The sequence below is a fragment of the Oryx dammah genome, unplaced genomic scaffold (genome assembly GCF_014754425.2).
Source record: "Oryx dammah isolate SB20612 unplaced genomic scaffold, SCBI_Odam_1.1 HiC_scaffold_26, whole genome shotgun sequence".
NCBI classification, from domain to species: Eukaryota; Metazoa; Chordata; class Mammalia; order Artiodactyla; family Bovidae; genus Oryx; species Oryx dammah.
In genome coordinates this window covers 83,239,894-83,264,520 of record NW_024070210.1, presented here as the reverse complement: position 1 = coordinate 83,264,520, position 24,627 = coordinate 83,239,894, and the positions used below count along the sequence as shown (strand labels likewise).

The 24,627-nt window shown below is 36.7% G+C and overlaps 1 protein-coding gene across 2 annotated transcripts in view; it reads right to left on the bottom strand.

Annotated features, from left to right (window-relative positions):
• The window catches only part of LOC120853523 (uveal autoantigen with coiled-coil domains and ankyrin repeats protein), a 42,656-nt gene extending 25,603 nt beyond the window's left edge, over window positions 1–17,053 (bottom strand). For both annotated transcript variants that reach the window (XM_040227434.1, XM_040227435.1), the window contains exons 1-7: window positions 16,874–17,053; window positions 14,570–14,703; window positions 9,689–9,777; window positions 7,955–8,019; window positions 7,084–7,141; window positions 922–992; window positions 713–819 (exon numbers count right to left, since the gene is read on the bottom strand). In XM_040227434.1, the coding sequence (XP_040083368.1) occupies window positions 713–819; window positions 922–992; window positions 7,084–7,141; window positions 7,955–8,019; window positions 9,689–9,777; window positions 14,570–14,703; window positions 16,874–16,912 (563 nt within the window). In that variant the 5' untranslated portion in view covers window positions 16,913–17,053. The remainder of the gene's footprint in view (window positions 1–712; window positions 820–921; window positions 993–7,083; window positions 7,142–7,954; window positions 8,020–9,688; window positions 9,778–14,569; window positions 14,704–16,873) is intronic.
• Between the last annotated feature and the right edge of the window lie 7,574 nt (window positions 17,054–24,627).

Below are 24,627 nucleotides of genomic sequence, written 5' to 3'. Positions count from 1 at the left end.
GTCATAAATTATTATAATGCTTCCCCTGGAGAAATGGGCATATTTTGGATACTTTGTTGTCAGAAACTCTGTGACTATAAACATCAGAATTACAATATAGCAAGTAGCATGATACACTAAACCCAGAAAAGAAGACAGGGAGAAATACAGACAAATTGTTAGTGCACATCAATTAAAATAACATCAAATACAGATGCAGAAGTAAATGAATGGAATCTGTGCTGGGGTACAGAAATGAACTCAGTTTCAGAGACGGAGGTGGCATTGTGCCCAGGCAGAAAGGAGAGAAAACACCTTGAAAGAATCTACACTGAAACATGTCCATCTCCAGGACAGCCGAGAATTCCTTTACTCTCAAAAGATTCACTAATGAAGTAGATTGTAGATGTAGCTTTTTATTCTTCTTCCTTATTTGAGCCCATTTCACTAAAGGTTATTTTAAAAGTTAAAAATAACTAGGATATAATTTCTCTTTCTTCAGTTCTTTGACTCAAACACAGGCCATAGTCACTGCATATTTTTCGAGTTCACCCTCTCATCATCCCCTGTTTCCCCCCTTCCCACTTCTTCAGCCAATTCTGAAGAAAAGTAGTGAATGCTAATTCCAAGGAAGGGAGAACCACAGGGAGTGGAAAGGCCAGGTCACAACAGCAGAGCGTCAGGATCACTGGGCATCCAGCTCGTGTCTAGGGAACCTTGATAAAAAAATTACCTGTTTTGTTTGTCTCTGGAATTAATATCCGCCCCTCTATCTATCAGCAGTTGACATATTGTTGGCCTACACATCTGAGTAGCCAGAACAAGTGGTGTCCGCCCATCCTAAGGAACAAAAAAATGAGACAGCATTAAGACAACAGATCTCCCAAAATGTGAAAGTTAGAACCCATGAGTTGAAATGACAATAAACATAAAGTGACTTACTACATCTTTGGCATTCACCGAGGCCCCATGGTCGCAGAGCAGCTGTATGCTAGAAGGACAGTCTGCCATAGCTTTGAGGAACAAAGGAAAATGATAAATGGTGAACATCTGCTGCTAACACGTGGTGTTCTGCAAGACCCATATAAGGCCTAAATTCTTCAGTCCCTAAAATACCAAGCTTTACATCCTCCACTCTCAGTTTAGCACTATAAGTATCGATTTTTCTATCTGAAAATGGATTCAACAAGATCATTTTGTAAGTTTTGTATAATTTATTAGAACCAAGGAATACTGTCATTCTTATAGAAGATAAGAATATACTGCTGTTCTAAGGGTAAACACTGACAATGAAAATCTAACTTAAATTTTCTATTTAGAGTATATTTTAAAATATGGCTATAACTGACTGGACCCTTGAAGCATTACCTGAGATTTTTTTTTTTTAAAGAATAATATCCTTTCTTTTTTTTTTTTTAAATAGAAGAGCTACAGTTAATAAAGTATGACTCATACAGTTCACATGCCCTTTTCAAAGCAGAAACTGCAATGTCTGACCTTAATTATGCAAAAAGCAGGGTCATTTTGCTAAAAATTATATTACAAAGTCACACCATGCTTCTTCTCTGATTGACACTAGAGTTCATTTCTGTATCAGAAAAAAATGGTCAAATTCATAAAATGTGTTGATACTTCCCATGGGTTTTTATAAATTTTTATGAGTTGATACTAGATTATCTGTACAAAAACAACTAAGTCAATGTTCTTTTTTTTTTTCGTAAAATTCAATAAAGTAAAACCAAACGCACATTTAAAAAATCAAGTAAATTTTTCATTCCTGACGTCTTTAATCCAGCAATCTTTTATATAAAATATACCATCAACCTTTTTAAAAAAGATAAAACTGAGATCAAATACATTAATTCCAGAATTATGAAATGAACAACCATTCAGGTCCAAATAATAATGAACAAATGTAATGGATAAAACATTTGAGAGCTATACCATATTGCATAAGAAAAGTCAGTATTAAAGGTGCTGTGATGGAGAATGTTGGCTGTTCACTGTTCTTCCGTGGTAATAACTGTGCCAGTCACAGGGTGGTTCACCTAGCCCATAGGTCCCAGTCTCCTTTGTATGCAGGCAAGACTACATAAGCTAGATCATGCCAGTTGGGTCTGACTGGAGTGATGTATGCTACCTTCTGAGGCTAGGGCTACAAAATGTGGTTATACATTCCTCCATAATCTTTCTCTTTCCTGTTAGCAGGAAAACAGATACCTGTTGTCAGCTTCAGGCTTAAAGAAGAGGACAACACCCCAGGCAATGGCAGAACTGCAAAATGGAAGTAATCTGGGTCCCTGCAGGACCATATGGAGCAGAGGAATAAGCCAATCTGATCATCAGGGCTGTGACATGAAAGAAACTGTGTTTTCTTTAAAGCCAATGTTATTTTGTCACAGCGGTAGAATCTTATCCCTAATCAAGACAAAAATTGCTATTGGAAGTCAGGTGCTGCTAATAACTAAACATAACTAAATTATATGGCACCGGTTTACTGGATGGATACTAGGTAGTTAGTAAAATGTATTTCAGGCTAGGAACCTCCTGATTTTTCTCATGCTGTAGCAAAACATTTGCTAGATTTATCATGTGTTCTAATTTAAAAGGTACACCATGCGACTATGGAACCTTTCTAGGCAAAGCAACAGAAAAGAGCCAAAGTTTTAGTACATATTGACAGCTGCTTACTGCTTTTAGTAAGGTATTTTAAGAAAGTGATGAGGTTAAGCAAGAATTAGTTATGCACACTGTTGGAAGCAAACAGAGTGCCTAGGTATTTGGGACCTCACAGGTACAGGAAGCCAATTATTTCTCTATACCAAACACCAAGACCTAAAATTATTGCTGGTCACAACTTTTCTCAAAGACTGCGCAATAAGGAAAATAAAGAAAGGGAAAAAAAAAAAAAGGTCCAGTCCTGGAATAAAGATCGAATTGAGAATACTATATTCCTAATGCTGCTGCTAAGTCGCTTCGTGTCCGACTCTGTGCGACCCCATAGATGGCAGCCCACCAAGCTCCCCTGTCCCTGGGATTCTCCAGGCTAGAATACTGGAGTGGGTTGCCATTTCCTTCTCCAATGCATGAAAGTGAGAAGTGGAAGTGAAGTCGCTCAGTCGTGTCCAACTCTTAGCGACCCCACGGACTGCAGCCTACCAGGCTCCTCCGCCCATGGGATTTTCCAGGCAAGAGTACTGGAGTGGGATTCCTAATACAACACTATTATTTCAGATGACTTTGAGATATCAGTATTAAAATGAAGTAGAGAACAAATGAACGTATTTTCAAAACAGAAGCAGAGTCACAAACATAGAGGACAAACTTACGGTTACCGGGGGATGGAGGAGAGGGATAAATTGAGATTGGAATTAACATATACACACCACTCTATACAAAATAGATAACTAATAAGAACCTACTCTATAGCACAGGGAACTCTACTTCATACTCTGTAGTCGACTATATGGGAAAAAAGTCTGAAGAAAAAAAAAAGAGTGGCAATATGCATAACTGACTCACTTCACTGTACACTTGCGCACTGTAAATCAACCATACTCCAATAACAATTTTTTAAAACCTTGTAAATTAACCTAATGTTCTACACTATATGGAACATTTTATAAATAAATAAATTTTCTAAATTTTAGCCAAAAAAATAAAATGAGGTAGAGAATTATGACTCTAGAAATAAAGACAGGAAATAAAGGAGGGTTAAAATTTTTATGTCCAGAAAATAAAGTTTCTGGTATATGAAAGTGGCTGGCAACAAACAAGCGAGAAACTTACCAAGGTTTTGAGGGAATGAGTATACTATCCCCAAATCCGAAAGCCCAGGCAGCTAAACCAATAACTCTTCCTGCACTTAAGCTGCCTATAGAGAAGGCATACCTTCCAGCATCCAATTTATCTGTGTCTTAGAGGATAATAGACAAGTAAGAACCTCCGAGATGGCAGCGCTAGGGCCCACAGATGACAATGACCAGGGATTTCTCACAGGAAACAGAACTGGGGGGGCACATGGAGCAGTTAACCAAGAAATTTACTCCAAGACCTCAGCTGAAAGCCTCTGCAAGTTTTGCTCAGCAGCATTTGATACCTGCTACTGATCAGTGATTGCTGTGTATTTCCTAGTTCTCCCTTTTCTGAAACAGAGACTTTAGTTTATTTATCATGTTCTTATTTCATCACTATATATTATGAAGAGTAGATTTCTTTTCTTTGAGTTTACAAATTGTCGGACCATCAAGAGCCATTTCAGAGCCAAACAAGAGCACAGCACCCAGAAGCCCAACTTTGAGGTGGCCTCAGCAACTGGATTGGTTATGTATCCTCTCCCTGGGGAGGGGACAAAGGTTCTATGTGTGGGAAATAGTGGCTGAGGGAATATTTGGAAGGCCAGAAGGCTGGACTGTGGGGATTGGTACCAATCAGTTCTCCCCTTCTTCTGCAGTGGAGCAGCTGGGCCATGACTAGTTATCTGGAGATTACATTTCTGGGCCTCCTTTGCAGGCCACCAACTGACTTTTCTCTTGTTGATGGATTATGAATAAAGGGCTATTTACCACTTCCAAATCTGGGCCTTAGATGGCGGGCATTTGCTCCCCCAGTTCTCCCTCCCTTTGCTGCTAGCTGGAACATGGATATGACTACAACCCAGTTGCAATGATGTAGCTGAGAAAGATACCAGAGGAAAGTGGAGCAACAAGATGGAAAGAATTCAGTGCATGAATGACCTCAAGCCATATATACCACTCAACACTTTTTTAATAAGCAGCTGGTACTGAAGTTCTTTTATTACATCAACTCAGTCTTCATTCTAACTTCATCAATATACCTAATGAATAAATATTTAGATTTCAATTGGTTAAGTTGTGCCAGTTTTAAAGACAAGGATAATAAAATCTATAATATACAAAAAATTATACACACTTAATGTATACATTTTGATGAGTTTGGACTAAAGCATACATTGTAATACCATCACCACAATCAAGATACTAAACATATGGATCACTTCCACAAATTTCCTTGTGTCATTTTGTTTGTATGTGTTTTTGGGTTTTTTTTTTTTTTTGGTGAGAATATTTATCAAAATATTCTGTCCTCTTAATATATTTTAAATTGTACAGTATCATATCATTAATAATATGTAATACATTATTATATTATATAATTATCTAAAGTCCTGTATAATAATTATACCTCAGGTATTTAGAAAAGTAAGAATGACTGGGGAAAGCTGAACACTGAGTAGATGATATTGAAACTATTCTCAAACACACTGTGATAATGATATTACATTTAGGTTACAAAATAGAATCATTATCTTTCAGAGATAAAAACTGAATTGTTTATGGATAGAATTATATGATGTTTGGGATTTGATTTAAAATATGCCAGCAGAGTAGAATAATGGGTAGTGGTATAAATGAATCAAGACTGGCCACATGATCACAACTGTCTAAATTGGAAGAACAGTATAAGGTATTTTAATATGATAGTTAAACGTTATGTTTGAAATTTTCCATAATAAAAATTTTAAAAACATGATTATTAATAAGGTTGGATGGATTAAAAATAACTATGAAAAGGTGGTAGGAGAAGAAAAATACCACATGACACAAATTCATACTTCATTAAGCAGCAAAATCATTTTAATATTTCTACCAAGCGCAATAAATTAGTGCTACAGAACTGAACTGTATATTTTTTATGGTGTCAAATTTAAATAAATCTGTTTGGTGATTCCGTAACTATACAAGCTTGATAAGTATATTACATATGAATCTAGGCTTATGTTTTTTTAATTACTTAGTTATTTTTATACAAGTAGCAATATACAAAATATACAAAATTATCATAAAAATTAAAAACTACAGAAACTCACAGGGGTCATTGTGAGGCTCAAATGATAATGTATGTAAAAATGCTTTGCAAATAATAATACTCTCTTCCAAAATTTTTAAAAATGCACTGTGTAAGAATTAAAGTATCATAAAAGTACATTTTTGTTAAAGGAAGAAAATCAAGTTATAAAAGTTTGAAGGAAATTTGAAGTATAATACATCTTTCAAGGGACCACTCTAATTACCACATTATTCCATATACATGAAAGGAAACAGTGTGGTTCTTTTTTTTTCCTTTTCTTTGAACTTCTAGTTAACTAGGAATTTCAGTCTTAGAAGAGTCCAGCCAGGGGTCAGACTATCTTACATTCCAAAACTCCTTAAATATTCAACTTTTTCTAATCATTTTCTTTAAGACACCTAAAGAATAAGGCAGATAAACTTTGATATTAATAAAATCCTTGAAATTACTAATATAAATCTCTTTTAAAATAGAGCACATTACAATGATATCAAATTCAGCACTGATACCTCTAAACCAAAACAAGCTCCACCACCATTAATTGAGAAGTTACTACATGCCAGGCACTATTCATGATTCAGTTATAACCACTACTGGGCTTCCCTGGTGGCTCAGACGGTAAAGAATCCGCCTGCAATGCGGGAGACCTGGGTTCAGTCCCTGGGTTGGGAAGATCCCCTGGAGGAGGGCTTGGTAACCCACTCCAGTATTCTTGCCTGGAGAATCCCCATAGACAGAGGAGCCTGGTGAGCTACAGTCCGTGGGGTCACCAAGGGTCACACAGGACTGAGCGACTAGACACACAAGGCAGTGCTTTGTCAACTTCATTCAGCAGATGAGGAAAATGAGGCACGGACATGTTGATGAGGCGCATACAGTCTTTAAGAAAGAGAAAAGTCTTCCTTCTTCCATGGCTCCTACCAGTCCCCAAGCATACACATGGTATTCACAGCTCCTTGAGAACAAGGTTATGGTTTATTCATCTTTGGACTCTCGGTATCTAGCATCTTGGCCTGTAAATATGGTCTGAACCTTTTTAAGCTGTACAATCTACCCAATTTCAAACTTGAGTAAATAAAAAATTCATAACATTCTGTTTCTCCATGAATTACAAAAACATATGTATGTTAAACTCTGAAATCAATTTAAATGCCCAGCCATTTAACAAAGATTTTCTGTCCAACTGAACAAAGATTTAACAAAAATTTATGTCCAACTGAAACCTTTGCTTACCTGCATCATGAAGTGCGGTTCTTCCCTGCAGGTCTACATGTTCGGTGGGACAATTGTACTGTTAAAACACAGAAATTTAGTCATGTAAGGAAGTTTTTATTTTCAAATTAAATGTCGTGATTCAAATGAACAGCTGTTATTTCATCTTAAAAATACTGCATTTATCAAAAACTCTAAAGAGTACTAGACAAGTCATAAATATTTTGACATGTGACAAACACAATAACATTATACTATAAATTTAACAGTGTTCCAGCAAACAGGAAAACATATGGTACATTACAATAGCATGGAATATAGAAACGGCTATTGTTTTGGTTTTTGGGTTTTTTTTCTGTAACGGTTAAAACTTGAACAATTGAATCAGAAAAAAACAAATGAGCGCTGCTATGAAACTCAGTAGCAAACATGTTCAAGGAAACCGTGTGACTAGACTCTTCAACTGAAAACTTAATCTAGCCCACTAGTTCATAGAACTTTGTGGTTGCCTGATTACAAGCTTAACTAATGATGCTATTATACAGTCTGACTTATTGGTGTTTATACAGAAACATATAGATTCTACACTGTGCCACTCATCTCAAGTCATATACCAGACCACAGAAAATTCCAATCTCTAGCTAATGTCAACAGGAAGGTCAAGTCTTTGTTGTTTATTTTTAATACACTGAGTTATGCAATTCATTTCCCTCAGAGTTTTTGCTCTTTATTGTTCACATTCTTTCACAAACGATGGAAAAAATATTACGTAAGCTAACAGTCAAAGCTAGCCTACTATTTTCTTTGATCTCAAGTCTCAAAAATGCATTGAAAACACATCTACTATTTGCAGTCAAAGTAATAAATTCAAAGTATTAACCACTTTTACTACCTGTAGAAGTTTTTGTAGACACAGTGCGTGCCCATACTTTGCAGCCAGGTGAAGAGCATTCCTTCCTAGAAAAGAGATAATTTTAAATATATGATAAGGGTTATTTTCTTCACATGTGAATTCCCCTTAAAAATGTGATGGATTTTTCCAAAATCAGTTGACAGACGACTTCATTTATAGGCATGCTTTAAGTCTGAGCTTTATTTGCACTGAAGGAAGGAAGGCAAAAATCACTCAGATTGGTCACTAGGCAAAACATCCAAAGCAGAAAGAACACAGACAAAAACAAGAAAGACATATGTCGGAGTTGGAATCAGCACGATACACATATAAAGTTTTATGAGTTCTGAAAAGGTATAGTTAGTTCAAAATTTCTAAAAATGAATATTCTGCATCAATGGAAAACACACACACACATGTGTGTATATGTGTGTGTGTATGTGTGTGTGTGTAATAAACAGTTTTTTGTTCATTTAAAGGTGGCAAGCAAATAAAGTGTGGTCTTCAATTAAGAATTTAATATACCTTTAGGTAAAGATTTACCTCACTAACTCATCTGTGATGTCTCTCTTTCTCTCCCTCCTTGCTTTCCATTTCCAAACAGAATGCTGTTAACAGTCATGCATTTATCTGTCCACACATGAAGTCACAGGATAGAACATTAAAGTTGTTAAGGAAACTCTCTGCTCTAGGTCAACTCCCATATTTCACTGAGTAACAAAGTATAAGTTCCAGTGATTGTCTATGCGAATGGAAATTAAAACATTCACTAAAGAAAAGTGATAGCTATATTCAAACACTTAAAATCTACCCTGTGATATGCAAACAAATTTATGCTATAGTATTTTAAAAGACAGACATAGGTATGACTAAGTTTAAGCAGCAGGCTGGTCTAGAAGAAATAATTTTTTATAAATATAACTAGCCAAACAGACCAGGTCTCCTCATGAGGCCTGACGGTTAAGAACATAGACTCTGACTGTGACTCATACACGGAAGGACCCTGGCACATCACTTAACAACTCAGTGCACTGCAGACTCACTGGCTGGATGTGAGGATAAAATGAGTTAGTACATGTAAAGTGCTTAGCAGAATGGCGTCATCCATTATCATGTTAAAAAAAGCATCATCTATTCTTGTTATGACCACTATTGGTGACGCTGTTATGAGGCAATTAGTCTCCCAACAAGTCTAACCAAAGGCCAAATGACCTCAGGAGAGCGTGAATGTATATACTGAACAGTACATGCATGTGTGCTAAGTCGCTTCAGCCATGCATGACTGTGACCCCATGGACTGCAGCACCACCAGGCTCCTCTGTCCACAGAATCCTCCAGGCAAGAAAACTGGAGTGAGCTGCCATGCCCTCCTCCAGGGGATTTTCCTGACCCAGGAATCGGACCCACATCTCCTACGGCTCCTGGCATTGCAGGCGGATTCTTTACCACTGAGCCATGAATAGTACCTAAGTATAAATTAAATGGCCCCTATAGATTCTTCAAAGTCTGGGATTTTAGAATCCTATAACACTACCAAGACAAGCCCTAGACCTCAGGTCTCCAGCTGCTAATCTGTTCAGTCATGCTTTCTGCTACACTGCCCTCTCCCCTACAATACCTCAACTAATTAGAAACAAAGTTACGGCCTTCTCTCTGTAAATCACATTTAAGTCTGACTGAGAGCATTATCAGTGGACAATGCTTGTCTTCTCTGTACTATGGAGGCAAACATACCTGCGGTGTCACTGGTTGTAATATCAACTCCATGTATGAGGATGGCATTCAAACACTCAAGATTTCCCTTTGAGGCCACAACATGAAAGCTAAACAAAAAGAAAATTTTGTTATGCCATGGAAACTACCCAAGGTCAACTTTAATGTTACATTCAGCCATCTTATATTCAATACTCCTATATACACACACGCACACATGTGCATTTTAAAGGCTACACTAAACACTTACATTTTTAATACAAGAAAAAAAGAAATTTATTTCACATTACTGAAAAACTCATTTTAATCCATATTTATATCACTACCCCTATAGTTTATCTTTTCAATAACAGAGGCACTGGTGTTTAGACCTTAAATGCACTGAAAATTTTCTATCAGATTATTTTACTTAATTTCAAATATACGGAAACTGCCAAAACAAATGAAGATACCACAGAATGCTAAGGCCAAAGAGAGATCAAAACACTTATCCATCTCTTTAGAATTATCATATTAAAGCTGGCATAGAAAAGTTTTCAAAACAAGCTAAGCTATACTTGAAAGCCACAAAAATCTGGCATCATCTTCTTTTCCCAAAGTACTACCACATAATTCCTCCTTTCACTCAAGAGATCTGTGTGACTGGTTGAAATTTCACACAAACAGGCAGAATTGAGCACGTTTTCTAATAAGGCAAGTAAAGCCTACTTAAAAACATAACTTTAAGTCATCAAGTATTCAAGATACAGGATAAATATCCCAGTGTTTCTTTGATCATCTAATACTTTTCTTAATGAACAAACACAGAAATACTTTGTGTGCATTAAGAACTGATACCATACGTAAACATAGTAGGACTTGTTGGCAAAGGACGTTGAACTCAGGCCATAAACAAGTACAGTAATCACTGTGAAGATGCCAGGAGATAAAGGCTCAGCAAGGTGCCTGGATGTAGACACACTCGGCAGCATACCCCGCGTAGGGGTCTTTCCCTTACCATACCACTTAAAAATTTTACATTTTCCCACTCCCTAAAACCTTAGTACTCCTAGCTCCCTCATCCCTGCCTTCATTATTTTAAATGTAACTATGCATTTTCTAATACATATAAATTCAAATTTTATTTTCTTTATGGTCTATTAATCTCCTCTAAGAAAGCAGGGATTCTTGGCTGCTTCCTATTATATTTCCAGAACCAATTAAAGTACCAGACAGATGTGGTGTTTTTTAGTCACTAAGTCGTGTCAGACTCTTTTGCAACCCCACGGATCGTGGCCCACCAGGCTCCTCTGTCCATGGGATTTACCAGGCAAGAATACTGGAGTAGGTTGCCATTTTCTTCTCTAGGGGATCTTTCCGATCAAGGGATCAAACTCGTGTCTTCTGCATTGGCAGGTGGGTTCTCTACCACTGAGCCACTTGGGAAGCCCACCAGACAGATGATAGACCCTCAAATATTTGAATAACTGAATGCTCAGAAACAAAATGTAGAGCTACCTTGCAAATTCACTTTCAGATAGTCAATTATGCCTCCATTCGCATTATGATGAATATAAATGCAAACTAGAGACCGAGCACTAAGTAAAGTAAATCAGGTTTGTGTGCAGTTTGAATGAGAGATACTTCTGATAAAAAGAATGTACTGCTCTTAAAAGTCAGACAAGTTCTCCTTATAGTAGAATTAAACTGCTGTAAGGCTGAGGGTACTGATTCTTCCTGCAGCGCTGAAGTGGGGAATTACATTATGCAATGCACTGAGAACTTTTCCAGGAATGGTAATTTCCTTCATGCAAAGGTTTTTCATCTTCAAACAACTCTGGAGATCTCATTCTTTGTCTACCTGTTTTCACTTCTTAGCTCACAAAATTTGAAAGACTTCTCTTCTCCAAAATAACTTGGCATTATACCGATGATGCACTACAAGGGCAGAAATCAGAGCAAATCTACAATGCATTATTAATATGGGTGTGCTATAGATAGTAGATGTGCTTCAGAAAGAAGATGTATCAATCATTACACTGTATGCAGAGTTGCAAAGGAAACCTGGAAAACTGCTTTATAGAAATACGCTTTTTCAATTAAAAAATCAACTTTTTCTTTTTAAAAACAAGACAAGTATTACTACTATAATAGGAGATCCAGGTAATTTGGACAGTCCCCACCTCTGAAGACAACCAGAAAAGCATACAAAATAAGAAACCTGCCTTAAGGTATCAGTGAGCTAACATGATAGTGAAAAATTACTAAGACAGTATGCAGGGAAGCACAGAGGCCCAGAAAGGTGAACCTGGAATATCGAGCTACTTTTTCTCTAGGAGCATTTGCTATTTAGAGAGAAAAAAAACTGAGAGGTTGAACAGTCCTTTTGGCAGCCTGAGGGGAAGGCGAGTCAGGAACTGGAACTCACAGCTCTCCAGGGGCAATAGGGATTCTAGGTGAACCTGCCCCATTTTGTACTGGCAACAGACTACATCCCTGGGAAACAGGTAACCAGGAATAAAATATATTCTTGTAATGACTATCCAAGGCCTCAAATATTTCATTTTTGAAACTGTATAGAGATCAAGAGGGGCTTTGCTGATGGCTCAGACAGTAAAGAATCTGTCTGCAATGCAGGAGACTGGGTTTTATCCGAGTCAGAAAGATCCCCTAGAGAAGAGATTGGCTACTCACTCCCATGTTCTTGCCTGGAGAATCCCATGGACAGATGAGACTCGAGGGCTGCAGTCCATGGGGTTGCAAAGAGTCAGACATGATGCAGTGACTTTCACTTCAGAGATCAAGAGGGACATGTTAATTTTGCCTTAAATTTCAAAAATTAAAAACCAAAAAAAAACATTCCAAATTAAACTATTTTTATAACTATAGAAAATATATTTGTAGTATATCCTGTACTTGACTAAATATAAAATGCTTTAATTAAGAAACACTTTGTGTGTGAATAACAAAAGGAAAATATTTTATTCTATGAATCCTAGAAAGAATTCTAATTCTATAGTGAATACCTCAAAAACTTACACTACTCAAATATGTCATAAACTAAAGCTCACAGTATATCATAAACTAAAGTTCACAGTTCATCATATTATGCCAGATTTGCATAATTCTATTAATATAAGTAATTTCCCTCAAAATTGAACCTTAGATCAAAAAAGTCAGAACAAAATCTCAAGTAACCATTCATTCAAAACATTCAAAGCATGGGCAGACAAAACTGAAGAAATAAGGTTTCACTGAAGATTTTCATCACAAACAAGATCCTTTGAACTTTTAACATCATGGCACTTGGGGAAAAAAATAAACAACAGTTTTGGTATTAAATTTTTACTATATATACTGTGAGCCCTATAAATGGCTTAAAATTTAGCAAAAGTAGAAGCAGGACTCAAAATAACTAGTTTCTGTAGCCATCAACTTGCCTACTTTACAAAACTGAAACAGTACAAAAAATTGGGACTTCTTAAACTTCAATGCTCTTATAAACAACTTGAAGTCATGCTCTGCTATATTTATGTATCTAAGCACTCTAAGGTAGTGACCTACATCAAACATTAACTATTCACTTCCTAATATTCATTTCTATATTTAGTATCTGATTTCTAGTATTCTAAAAAAAAACTCATGCAAGTATAAGGCAGAAAGGTATTTAAGGAAATGAGACTTTTCACCTCTAACTTTGGAAGGTTTCCCAGATAAAGTTTGAACTACTGTATTTATAGAAGATAGTAAAGGTCCGTCTAGTCAAGGATATGGTTTTTCCAGTTGTCATGTATGGATGTGAGAGTTGGACTATGAAGAAAGCTGAGCGCTGAAGAATTGATGCTTTTGAACTGTGGTGTTGGAGAAGACTCTTGAGAGTCCCTTGGACTGCAAGGAGATCTAACCAGTCCATTCTGAAGGAGACCAGCCCTGGGATTTCTTTGGAGGGAATGATGCTGAAGCTGAAACTCCAGTACTTTGGCCACCTCATATGAAGAGTTGACTCACTGGAAAAGACTCTGATGGTGGGAGGGATTGGGGGCAGGAGGAGAAGGGGACGACAGAGGATGAGATGGCTGGATGGCATCTCTGACTCGATGGACCTGAGTCTGAGTGAACTCCGGGAGCTGGTGACGGACAGGGAGGCCTGGCGTGCTGCGATTCATGGGGTCGCAAAGAGTCGGACACGACTGAGCAACTGAAGTGAACTAAACAGAATCTAGATCTAACCTTTAACCCAACTGCTCCCTATCCTCAACATGAAGGGAAATGATGAAGACTAGGAAGAGGTAGGAGGAAAGATACCTGGTTTATAAGCATATAGACAAACGAGCAGCCTTCAGTAACACAAAACAAAAGGGCGGGATCACTGCCTATATCTCCCTAAGTCACACTAGTTATTCTGCCTCTCTATTGTCCTAGACATCTTCATTTAAATTAATTACCCCAATACAAAAATGGATTGGGGTTAAGGGGGAAAGGTAATGTAATTTATAGAACTCTTCCAAAATAGAAAACTTGGGTTTATATCCCAGACTGTGACTTTTAATAAGACTAGACACCAAGTTATTTAGCCTCTGTAAACTTCTTCCTGCTTCTTTCAGAGGGCCACTGTGAGGATCAAACATGATAAGGAGTATTGAAAAAAAGCTTATAAACAAAATTGCACCAAATAACCCAGGCTGGGATTTGCAATAGGGCCCAGACAACTAGACCACTGGGTAGTAGTCTCTGTCTCACTTTGAAAATCTTTTCTATTGAGGACAATTATTAGTCCAAATTGATGAAAGTCATGTCTGAAAGATTTTAGAGTGTGGATTTTGATAAAGACTTTTTAAATTACATGTTGATAACCATAATTCACAAATTTCATTTGTATGCCAAGGGTGTACCCTTGAGAGAATTACCACCAGTAATACTCACGCAGATCTGCCTTCTACATCTAGCTTGCCTGGATTTACTCCCTTTTTAGCAAGGATTGAGGTCACTTTCTCTACATCTCCCCTTTCTGCTGCTTTCATCAATCGGTCATCGTATTTGTTCCAATCTGCTGCTTGCTACAATAAAGGAAAAAAAAGTAAACATAGCATACTATATACCATATTAGTAAGGCTCTCCAAAGAAGGGGAGACAAGAGAAGGGAAAGCACTGCCGTCTAATACATCATTCAGCTGTCAGATGTATCTCCAATTCCTCTCTCCTCGCTATTCTAACCTGATGAAAAGAGCCTTTCCAAAACACACAATATACAAGAAATATTTTATATATTATGTATTTGAGAAAAAGGGGATTTCTCGTGTTTTCTGCCCTGTTTCCTTTGCCTTTGGAGCAAAGAAAGGAAAGGAATTAACTGTTGAATACCTACCATGTGCCAGGTATAAATTACTGGAACAACCCTAGTAAACTAGATTTATCACCTCCATTTAACAGATGAGAAAAATCAAGGCTCCAGGGATATTAAATGACTTAAGAGGCCAAGCCCAATTCTGACTTCTCATGACTTCCCAAAGCAGTGTACTTGTTGTACTACTCTGTAATTCATGCTTTTGAAATTGGCTCTGGTTACCTATCGCCCAAGACCTTTAGTGGCAGTGGAATTCTGTACACATTTAAGAACACCCACCCTTCTCCCTCCAGCGTCACTTGCTTAAAAGGTACTACTGGAAATATAATTATAGAAGCAAATTGTACACACATGCATGCAATTAAAAAAGCAATCCATTATGCTTATGTATTAGGATAAAAAGACACATCTACATAGAAAAACTTTTTTTAAAACTCTAAAAATATTAACTACTTAAAAATCCTAAAATTATAGGATCAGAGATGACTTTCATTTTCTTGCTTCTTTACATTCAACATATACTGCTTTTTATTTAAAAAAAAGATGTTTGATTTCAACAAAAACAGTGTATATGTATTTCAAAGGAACATTAAAGGCAATTTTTTTAATAGAAAAACATATCAAAAGATATACATTTTGAGTATATCAAGGTTACCAAGTTTTAGTTGGAGAAAATACATTCAAGATATTAGATATTCTGAAGCCAATAACTTTAACCTTTTCTTAGTAAGTAGAAATGTATTACTCAAAACTAAAATATACATTATTTAAACAAGTAAGGTTTTAGCCTTTTAAAACTCTGTACAGTAAACTTATTGCTAAATTCTTCTTTGCTAAGTTCAATATCATTTTTAGAACAAAGAATAATGTACATATCTTTCACTTAACTTACAAAGTAATTCCTATGTCCACAAATACAATAACAAATCTCTGGAGGAAAAAAATGAATCACTTTATATAAAGCATATCCTCTAAATGTTTGATCAATAGGATTATTTTATATCTACTCTCCTCTAAAACAAAACAAAAAAAGTAACCAATTTTCTAGCTAAATAAGTAATGTATTCATTAAATACTTGAAGTAAAAAATATAAAAACTCAATATGAAAAAAGACAGATATATTAAAATTTTAACCCACCAATGAAATGTAACATTTCAATGGAATCTGGTTCAAGTATCTACACAGACTTCAGAATTGTTGTCTGCAGTCATATTTGGAGATGAACTACTTCCTTCTAACTTGAAAAGTTCAAACTATCAACTATGATATGAGTCCTATGAGCCCTACTTACTGCCTCAGTCTAAACAACATTTTCAGCTTCCCCTTTCTTTAGCTTTAAAACAAAACAATCAGTGTACTGGCTCTAATTTGGGGAGTGGTAGTAGATGTAGGCTTTGTGTTTTCAAATGCCTAAGAGATTAAGTCACGTTTAGCACACAAACACTTGCTCTAAATTGATTAGTTTACCCTTGCAGTTAGAACAATCTCAATTTTATTTCCAAGTAAACTAGCCGGTGGAGAAAGGAGCTATTTAAAACACTAGAACAATTGCAAAATCCCAAAGTAAGGCTCTTTAAAAGATAACTAAATGAGATTAAAGTCTGGTATTAATCCTGTGATTACCAAGCACTTTGGTCCACTGTCAGTTAACAGAAATATTGCTCAATTACTAAAATTCTATTATGAGCTTTTTAAATCCAGAAAAAGAAACAAGCACTTTTGTTTTCGATCACTAGCCCCAGTCTGCTAATCAAATAAACCAGAGAGAACAGAATAAGACAAAGAAACCAAATTTTTTAAAAAAGTAGTACATTTTAAAAGAATACAGTTCAGAAAGCCTGGCCAAGACGCTTTTGTTTCACTGACTATAGGGATACCTACTCTGTTCTTAGGAGCACAAGAAAACCAACAGCTCATCATAGACAGGATTTAGTTTCTTGTTGCTAACAGCAAATTAGTTCGCATTAAGTTACAAATCACTGTGGCTCACAAAGCGAGCCCTCAGAGAAACTCCTAACTAGTGACTCAGTCCTTCTTAGAACTCTTCCTGTTCTGCAGTCTTCATGCTGCACTACACTTAGCTTGGATCTCTAAGGATATTTTCTTCGGATATGTCTTCGGAATCCTTCTCCGCCTTCATAACGCTTGAAAATTATCTTCCTTGCAGCGGCAGCACTTGATTAAGAGCAGCCCCAAATCAGGTACTGTAACTCCTCCTATTTGTTATTCTTTAGAAGCTGTCTTTCACTGCCTTCCTTTTTCGGGGACTCCACTGGAAAGCTTGAACAGCACTCTACATCCTGCCGCCTCAACACTGCGGCACAGGCCAGCGTCTGTGCACAATAAAGCTGTCCACATCCAAATCATCCCGTAAACAGTGTGTAGACTGTCTCCCATTGGTCAGGATCTATTTTAGATTCCATAGGCCTTGACAGCTGAGTGATAGATAGAGAAGAGCAGCTAAGAATATACTGTAAATGCATGCTTCTCCTCTGAGTAATAAACCTAAGGTCTGCAAGGGAAAAATGACTCAAACACATTGTAAAACATGCTTTTTATATCAAAGCAACTTGCGTGACATTACAACAATATTGTTAACAGACAAATTTGGTTATTCCCACACACACAAAAAAAAACATTTTAAACCCGTTTCAGTCTTAGGATTGTCTAAACAGAAGTTATAATAACCTTGATAAACAGAATATAAAATTCTATTTTTGGCAAATAAAATCACATTTTAATTTAAGGAAACACACACACAAAGAAACATTTTCAGATTTTTCTCCATTTTCCTTGTACCCCTCTCAGTCTCATTCTGTATGCAACCAGGTTTCAGCTTACAACTGCTGCCAGTCTGTCTCCTAAAATGTTAAATGAGAAGAGCGAGGCACTGCCAAGACATTAAATAGTCTGCATTATGATGAATAGTTTTCAACAAATTTTAAATTTAACTCACTGCTCTTAATTTCCAAGTTTATCACCCTGCCTGATATAGCAAGTAAATATTTTATCAGTGGAAAATCAAATTATCTGGATTCAGGGATTTTAAAAAACAAGATGATTAAATATTAAAGGAAGCAAATGCATATTAATCACTGAGCTAGACTGTAAATAAAACTCCACTTGGGGACAAAGTAAACAACCTCTCCATGTTCTCCTCCGTGATGTTTTACCTGCTTGTACTACAACAACACCCCTTACATTATCAAGGACGGTGACCAATTTCCACAAGCTCCAGGGATTTTCCCTGTTCTAGTTCCCGCATTAGCACAAGAATAATTTACACTTCCTCCAAAAAGTCAGATTTGAGAAAACCATTTCATGGGAATGAAAAACCGCCCAACACAACTGTTTATAGGAAGGAGGTAAGGGCTATACTACAGATCATGGCGCCAGCTAAATTCTGTTATGAATATCATCAAGAAATCCATTTCCTACTATGTTAAATATTAGGTCTATATTCTAATTATAAGATAGATAAGATCATATACCATAATATATTATTTTTGAGACAACTTTTTTTTCCCCTAAATCACGTTAGACATCACAATGGATTCTTGGCTGGACCCAGAGATTCTGCCCACTCCATTTCACCCTTCTTCAGAGGAAATCTGTGTGGGATAGAACTCAGGCCCTGTCCTTTGATTAACAAAGCAAGCACATCCTTTCTAGAAATAGGACAGCAAAGGCAAAGCAAATAAAAAGAAAGGAGGAAATCCACAAGGAGTAATAAAAGCCATATATGGAGCTGTCTGTCTTCCCTGGTGGCTCAGATGGTAAAGCGTCTGCCTGCAATGCGGGAGACCTGGGTTCGATCCCTGGGTTGGGAAGATCTCCTGGAGAAGGGAACGGTAATCCACTCCAGTACTCTTGCCTGGAAAATCCCACGGATGGAGGAGCCTGGTAGGCTACAGTCCATGGGGTCGCAAAGATGCGGACACGACTGAGCAACTTCACTTTCTATGGAGCTGTCTTATGGAATAACTAAGGCTCAGGAGACAGGGTATATGGACCCTCCTATACTGTGGATATCCTGAACCTCCTTTGTTTCTCAATCTCCTTTTCCTACTCTCTCTCTCTCCTTCTCAGCTATTTCCCAAGAGCTCAAGACAAATTCCCACCTCTGCTGTCCCCTGTGCCAATAAGGCTCTTCCCTTACCTTCATTCTAGTTCTTAAATATCACTTCCTCAGAGAACTTCTCAAATACTGTATCTACAGCACTAGCCCTATGCTACCCTTGCCGCTCTTTATCTTTCTGCCCTGTTTCATCCATCTTCAGAATATTTATCAGTATCTGCCAGTATACCATATGTTTACCCATTTTTTCGCCTACTTCCTATTTTTGGTATTTACTTCAAAAATAATCAAAATAATCAGGGGGACAGACTGAATTCAACAGCACAGGGAAAGGATTATACACCATGTCGCCACATACACCAGTGCAGAGACACGGGTTCAATCCCTGGTCTGGGAAAATCCCACATGGCCATGAAGCAACTAAGCCTGTATGCCACAACTATTGAGCCCATGCTCTAGAGCCCAGGAGCCCCAACTACTGAGCCTGCATGCCTGTGCTCCAAGAGAAGCCATGGCAATGAGAAGCCCTTGCACTGCAACTCGAGAAAAGCTCATACGGCAAGGAAGACCCAGCAAAGCCAAAAATAAAAACCATAAAAAAGAAGGAAATTACCTCAACATAATAGTCATAAGTGAAAAGCACATAGGTATCATCATATCCCATGGTGAAACACTTCCTCTACGATCAGGAACAAAATAAGGATGCTCACTCTCACTATTTTTATTCAACAAAGTATTAGAAGTTCTACCCAGAACATTAGACGAGAAAAGGAAATAAAAGGCATTCAAATTGGAAAGGGAGAAGTAAAATTATATCTGTTTGCAGATGACATGATGGTAGATGTTGTTCTTTGTTGTTTAGCTGTTAAGTTATATCCAACTCTTTTGCAACCCCATGGACTGCCAGGCTCCTCTGTCCATGGGATTTCCCAGGAATGAATACTGGAGTGGGTTGCCATTTCTCTCTCCAGGATCTTCCTGACTAAGGATCTCAAACCTGGGTCTCCTGTGTTGGCAGGCAGATTCTTTAGCACTGAGCCACCTGGGAACTTGATGTTATATGCAGAAAATCCTAAAAACTCCACAAGAATAAAAAATTTAGACCTAATCAATGAATCCAGCACAATTACAGGATACAAAAGCAATACACAATTATGCTTCTATATACACTAACAAGGAGTAATCCAGAAACGAAACTAAGAAAACAATTCCACTTACAATAGCATCAAAAATAATACAATAATTAGGACTAAACTTAACCAATAAAGTGAAAGACTTGTATACCAAAAACTACAAAACATTGCTCAAAGAAATTAGAGAAGATAACAAATAAATGGAAAGCCAGTTCATGTTAGACTGGAAGATTTACTATCATTAATGTCAATACTACTCAAAGCAATTCACAGATTCAATATAATCTCTATCAAAATTCCAAAGGCATTTTTTTTCAGAAATAGAAAAATTCACCTTAAAATTCATATTGACTTTCAAGGGAACCCAAATAGCCAAATAATCTTGAAAAAGTTTGATGTCTCACATGTTCTGATTTCAAAACATGTTACAAGGTTACAGTAATCAAAACAGTATGGTACTGTCATGAAAACAGATACATAGCTCATTGGGCTTCCCTGGTGGCTCAGACAGTAAAGAATCTGCCTGCAGTGCAGGAGACCTGGGTTTGATCCCTGGGTTGGGAAGATCCCCTTGAGGAGAACATGGCAACCCACTCTAGTATTCCTGCCTGGAGAATCCCCATGAACAGAGAAGCCTGGTGGGCTACAGTCCATGGGGTCGCAAAGAGTCGGACACAATTGAGCGACTAAGCACACACACAGGACAGATCTATGAAATAGAATAAAGAACCAGAAATAAACCCTAATATATAAGGTCAAATGATCTTCAACAAGGGTGTAAGACCAGTTGATGGTGAAAGGACAGTCTCTTCAACAATTTCTGTTGAGAAAACTGGATATCCACGTGCAAAAGAATGAAGATGGACCCTTACCTTATACCATATAGAAAACTTATTTCAAAATGCTTAAAAACTAAATTTAAAGACCTAAATTTAACATTCAAATATAAAACTCCTAAAAGAAAACACAGGGGAAAGCTTTATGACTTTGGATTTAACAGTAATTTCTTATAAGCACAGGCAACAAAAGCAAAACTGGAACAACATCCAACTTAAAAACTCCTGCATGAAAGACAAAGAATGAGAAAATATTTCCAAATCATGTATCTGATGAACAGTTAATAAGCAGACTGTATAAAGAATTGTAACTCAATTATAAAGAAACAGATAACCCAATTAAAAATGGGCAAAGGACTTAAATAGACTTTTCTCCAAAGATGATATATGAATGACCAATAAGCATATAAAAAGATGTTAAACATCCTTAAATTAGAAATACAAATCAAATCGTAATAAGATATCACTTCACGCCCATTGGGATGGCTACTATCAAAAACCTAGAAAATGATAAGTGCTGCTAGGGATGTGGAGAAATCTGAACCCTTCCCACAGTTGGTGGGAATGAACACGGTGCAACCACTACAGAAAACAGGATGAAGATTCCCAAAGCATTAAAAATAGAACTGCCACACAATCCACTAATCCTTTTTCTGGGTACATATCTGAATGGATTGAAAGCAGAGTCTCAAAGAGGTATCTGCACGCCCATGTTCACTGCAGCATTATTCACGATAGCCAAGAGGTGGAAACAACCCAAATGTCCACTGATGGGTGAACTGATCAACAAAATGTGCTCTATACATGCAATGGAATAGGAATCAGGCATAAAAGGAAGGAAATTCTTCACATGTTACACCACAGATGAATGAATCTTGACATTATGCTAAGTGAAATAAACTTCAGCCCTCCAAAGACAAATACTCTATGATTCCACTTATGAGGTATCCAAAGTGGTCAGATTCAGAGAAACAAAACATAGAATGGATTCGGGGAAAGAGAGAAATATATTTCAGCATTTCAGATTTATAAGATGAAAATTTTTTGATGATAATTTGCACAACAGTGTGAATATGCTTAACACTACCGAAATGTTCACTTAAAAATGGTTAAGATGGTAAACTGTCTGTGCTTTTTACCATAATTAAAAATAAAACAAAAGAAATGCAATCTCACAATATCATCAGCATGATTTACATTAATTAATAAACTTTTAAAAACAAAATTAAAAGGGTGAAGATATAGATGAAATGAGATTGACCACAGGTCAATAATTGTTAAAGCTGAGTTACAGGTTCATCAGGGGTTCACTATGCTAAACTATTCTCTCAACTTCTCTTTCATGCACTTTTGACACTTGGTCCAATAAATTTGGTTGATGTATAAATTTTTAAACCATATTACATGCCTCTTACCAAGGCCCTTCACTGATTCATTAATTTGGCAGGAAACACAGTATAGACTTTCCACTCAGTCCTCTCTGGATTAAAATAAAGCCATTTTCATTCACAGCCATATACTTACAAGATGAGTCCTGTGCTACTGAATGAAAGCATTCTGAAAAGAAGCAGTTTTTTTTTTTAAGCATTAAGTGTTTACCACATATTATAATAAATACGTTTCTGTACTTCAGTACTGTACTTTTTGAAAAGAAGCTATTCATTAAACTCAGAATTTACCAAGCCAACACATCTATGGTAAAAATCAAAATACAGTTGTTTCTAGAGAATAAATAAAACATTCTAACACAAAGAGTCTAGGTAGACCTAAATAGATGATATCTTTAAACACTAAATCACCATAAAGAAAATCACTTAAAAGTTTCAACAGTGATTTCCTCATACTAGCATCAACTGCAAATTTGTAACTTTTCAGAAATTAAATTAAATTTTTAAAACGTTTAAGTAATACATTTCTAATGTGGAAAATTTATAATACATTTAACTTTACATATAAAAACAGAAATTCCACCACACAGAAAAAATATTACTAAAAATTTTGTATACTAACCTCTAATTTCTTCTCTGTTAAAAGGTCTAGTCAAGATTTTTAAACATAAATGAGTCCAACAGTTGCTTCATTTATTCAATATTTAGGATAGAAGGTCTCTTGAGAAGAACTTTATAGAAGCAAATAAGCAAGTAGACTTTAAAATATATGCAAATTCATATAAAGTATTTATATATTTAAGTGGTAGACTCAATAGGTCACAGGTAACATTATTTAAAGGCCAGTTTTAGCCTAAAGGCCATTTTAGATGCATTATCCAAAAGAGAAACATACAGAAAACTTTCACAGATTACCACAAAACTTTCATAGAAAACTGCTTAAAACCAAGAAAAAGTCATTCTAAACAAAAGCTAATTCACAGTTGTTCATCATTTTAGTGTCACAGACCCCTTCAAGAATCAGATGAAAGGAATGGATGCTCTTTTTAAACGTATATACAAGCACATAATCAAAATAATTTACTTTTTTTTTGGAGGATCACTGATTTCTCTACAAATACGGAATCCATGAACTCCAAGTCAAAAACTGCTAACACAGATAAGGAGAAGCAGCATAGGAGTTTTGTCTTTCGTTTCTAAAATACTGAATAACTGTCAGAAGATGGGATAATTTATTCTGCTCAGTAAAAATTTAACAAGCATTATGTGTAAAGGGATACATTTAAATACTAGACTCAGGATTTAAATATATGTTATCATTTGGTATGTACTATGCCACAAGTCAGGGGCAGGATATAAAATAGGGAGCAAAGCATACATGAGACCTGGCCTCAGGCAATTCACAGGAATAAAATCCAGGGATTTTCTTCAATTGCTCTCATAATATGAAAAAGACAGACACATATGTAAACATGCAAATAATCATAATACACTGCTGTCTATGTTCTATGCTCAGATGCTCAGTTGTGTCTGACTCTTTATGACCCCATGGACTGTTACCTGCCAGGTTCCTCTGTCTATGGGATTCTCCCAGCAGGAATAATGGAGTAGGGTGTTCATACACTGCTGTAATACTACATTAATTACATGGAAGGTATAGAAGTAGTTCAAAAGAGACAAAATCAGAAAAAAAATTGTAGAAAAAAAAGTATATAGTTTAGTAAACTATCTACTAAATGACGAGCAGGGAGACAAGATCAGAGGCCGAACTCGGGATCTAACAGGATGGCCGGGCTGCCCCACAAGATTATCAAGGAAACCCAGCATCTGCTGGCAGAACCAGTTCCTGGCATAAAGCAGAACCAGATGAAAGCAATGCCCATTATTTTCATGTGGTCGCTGCTGGCCCACAGGATTCCCCCTTTGAGGGAGGGACTTCTAAACTTGAACTATTCCTTCCAGAAGAATACCCAATGACAGCTCAGGGAAGAAATGGTATGGACCTAACAGAAGCAGAGGATATTAAGAAGAGGTGGTAAGAATACACAGAGGAACTGTACAGAAAGGATCTTCACGACCCAGATAATCATGATGATGTGATCACTAATCTAGAGCCAGACATCTTGGAATGTGAAGTCAAGTGGGCCTTGGAAAGCATCACTATGAACAAAGCTAGTGGAGGTGATGGAATTCCAGTTGA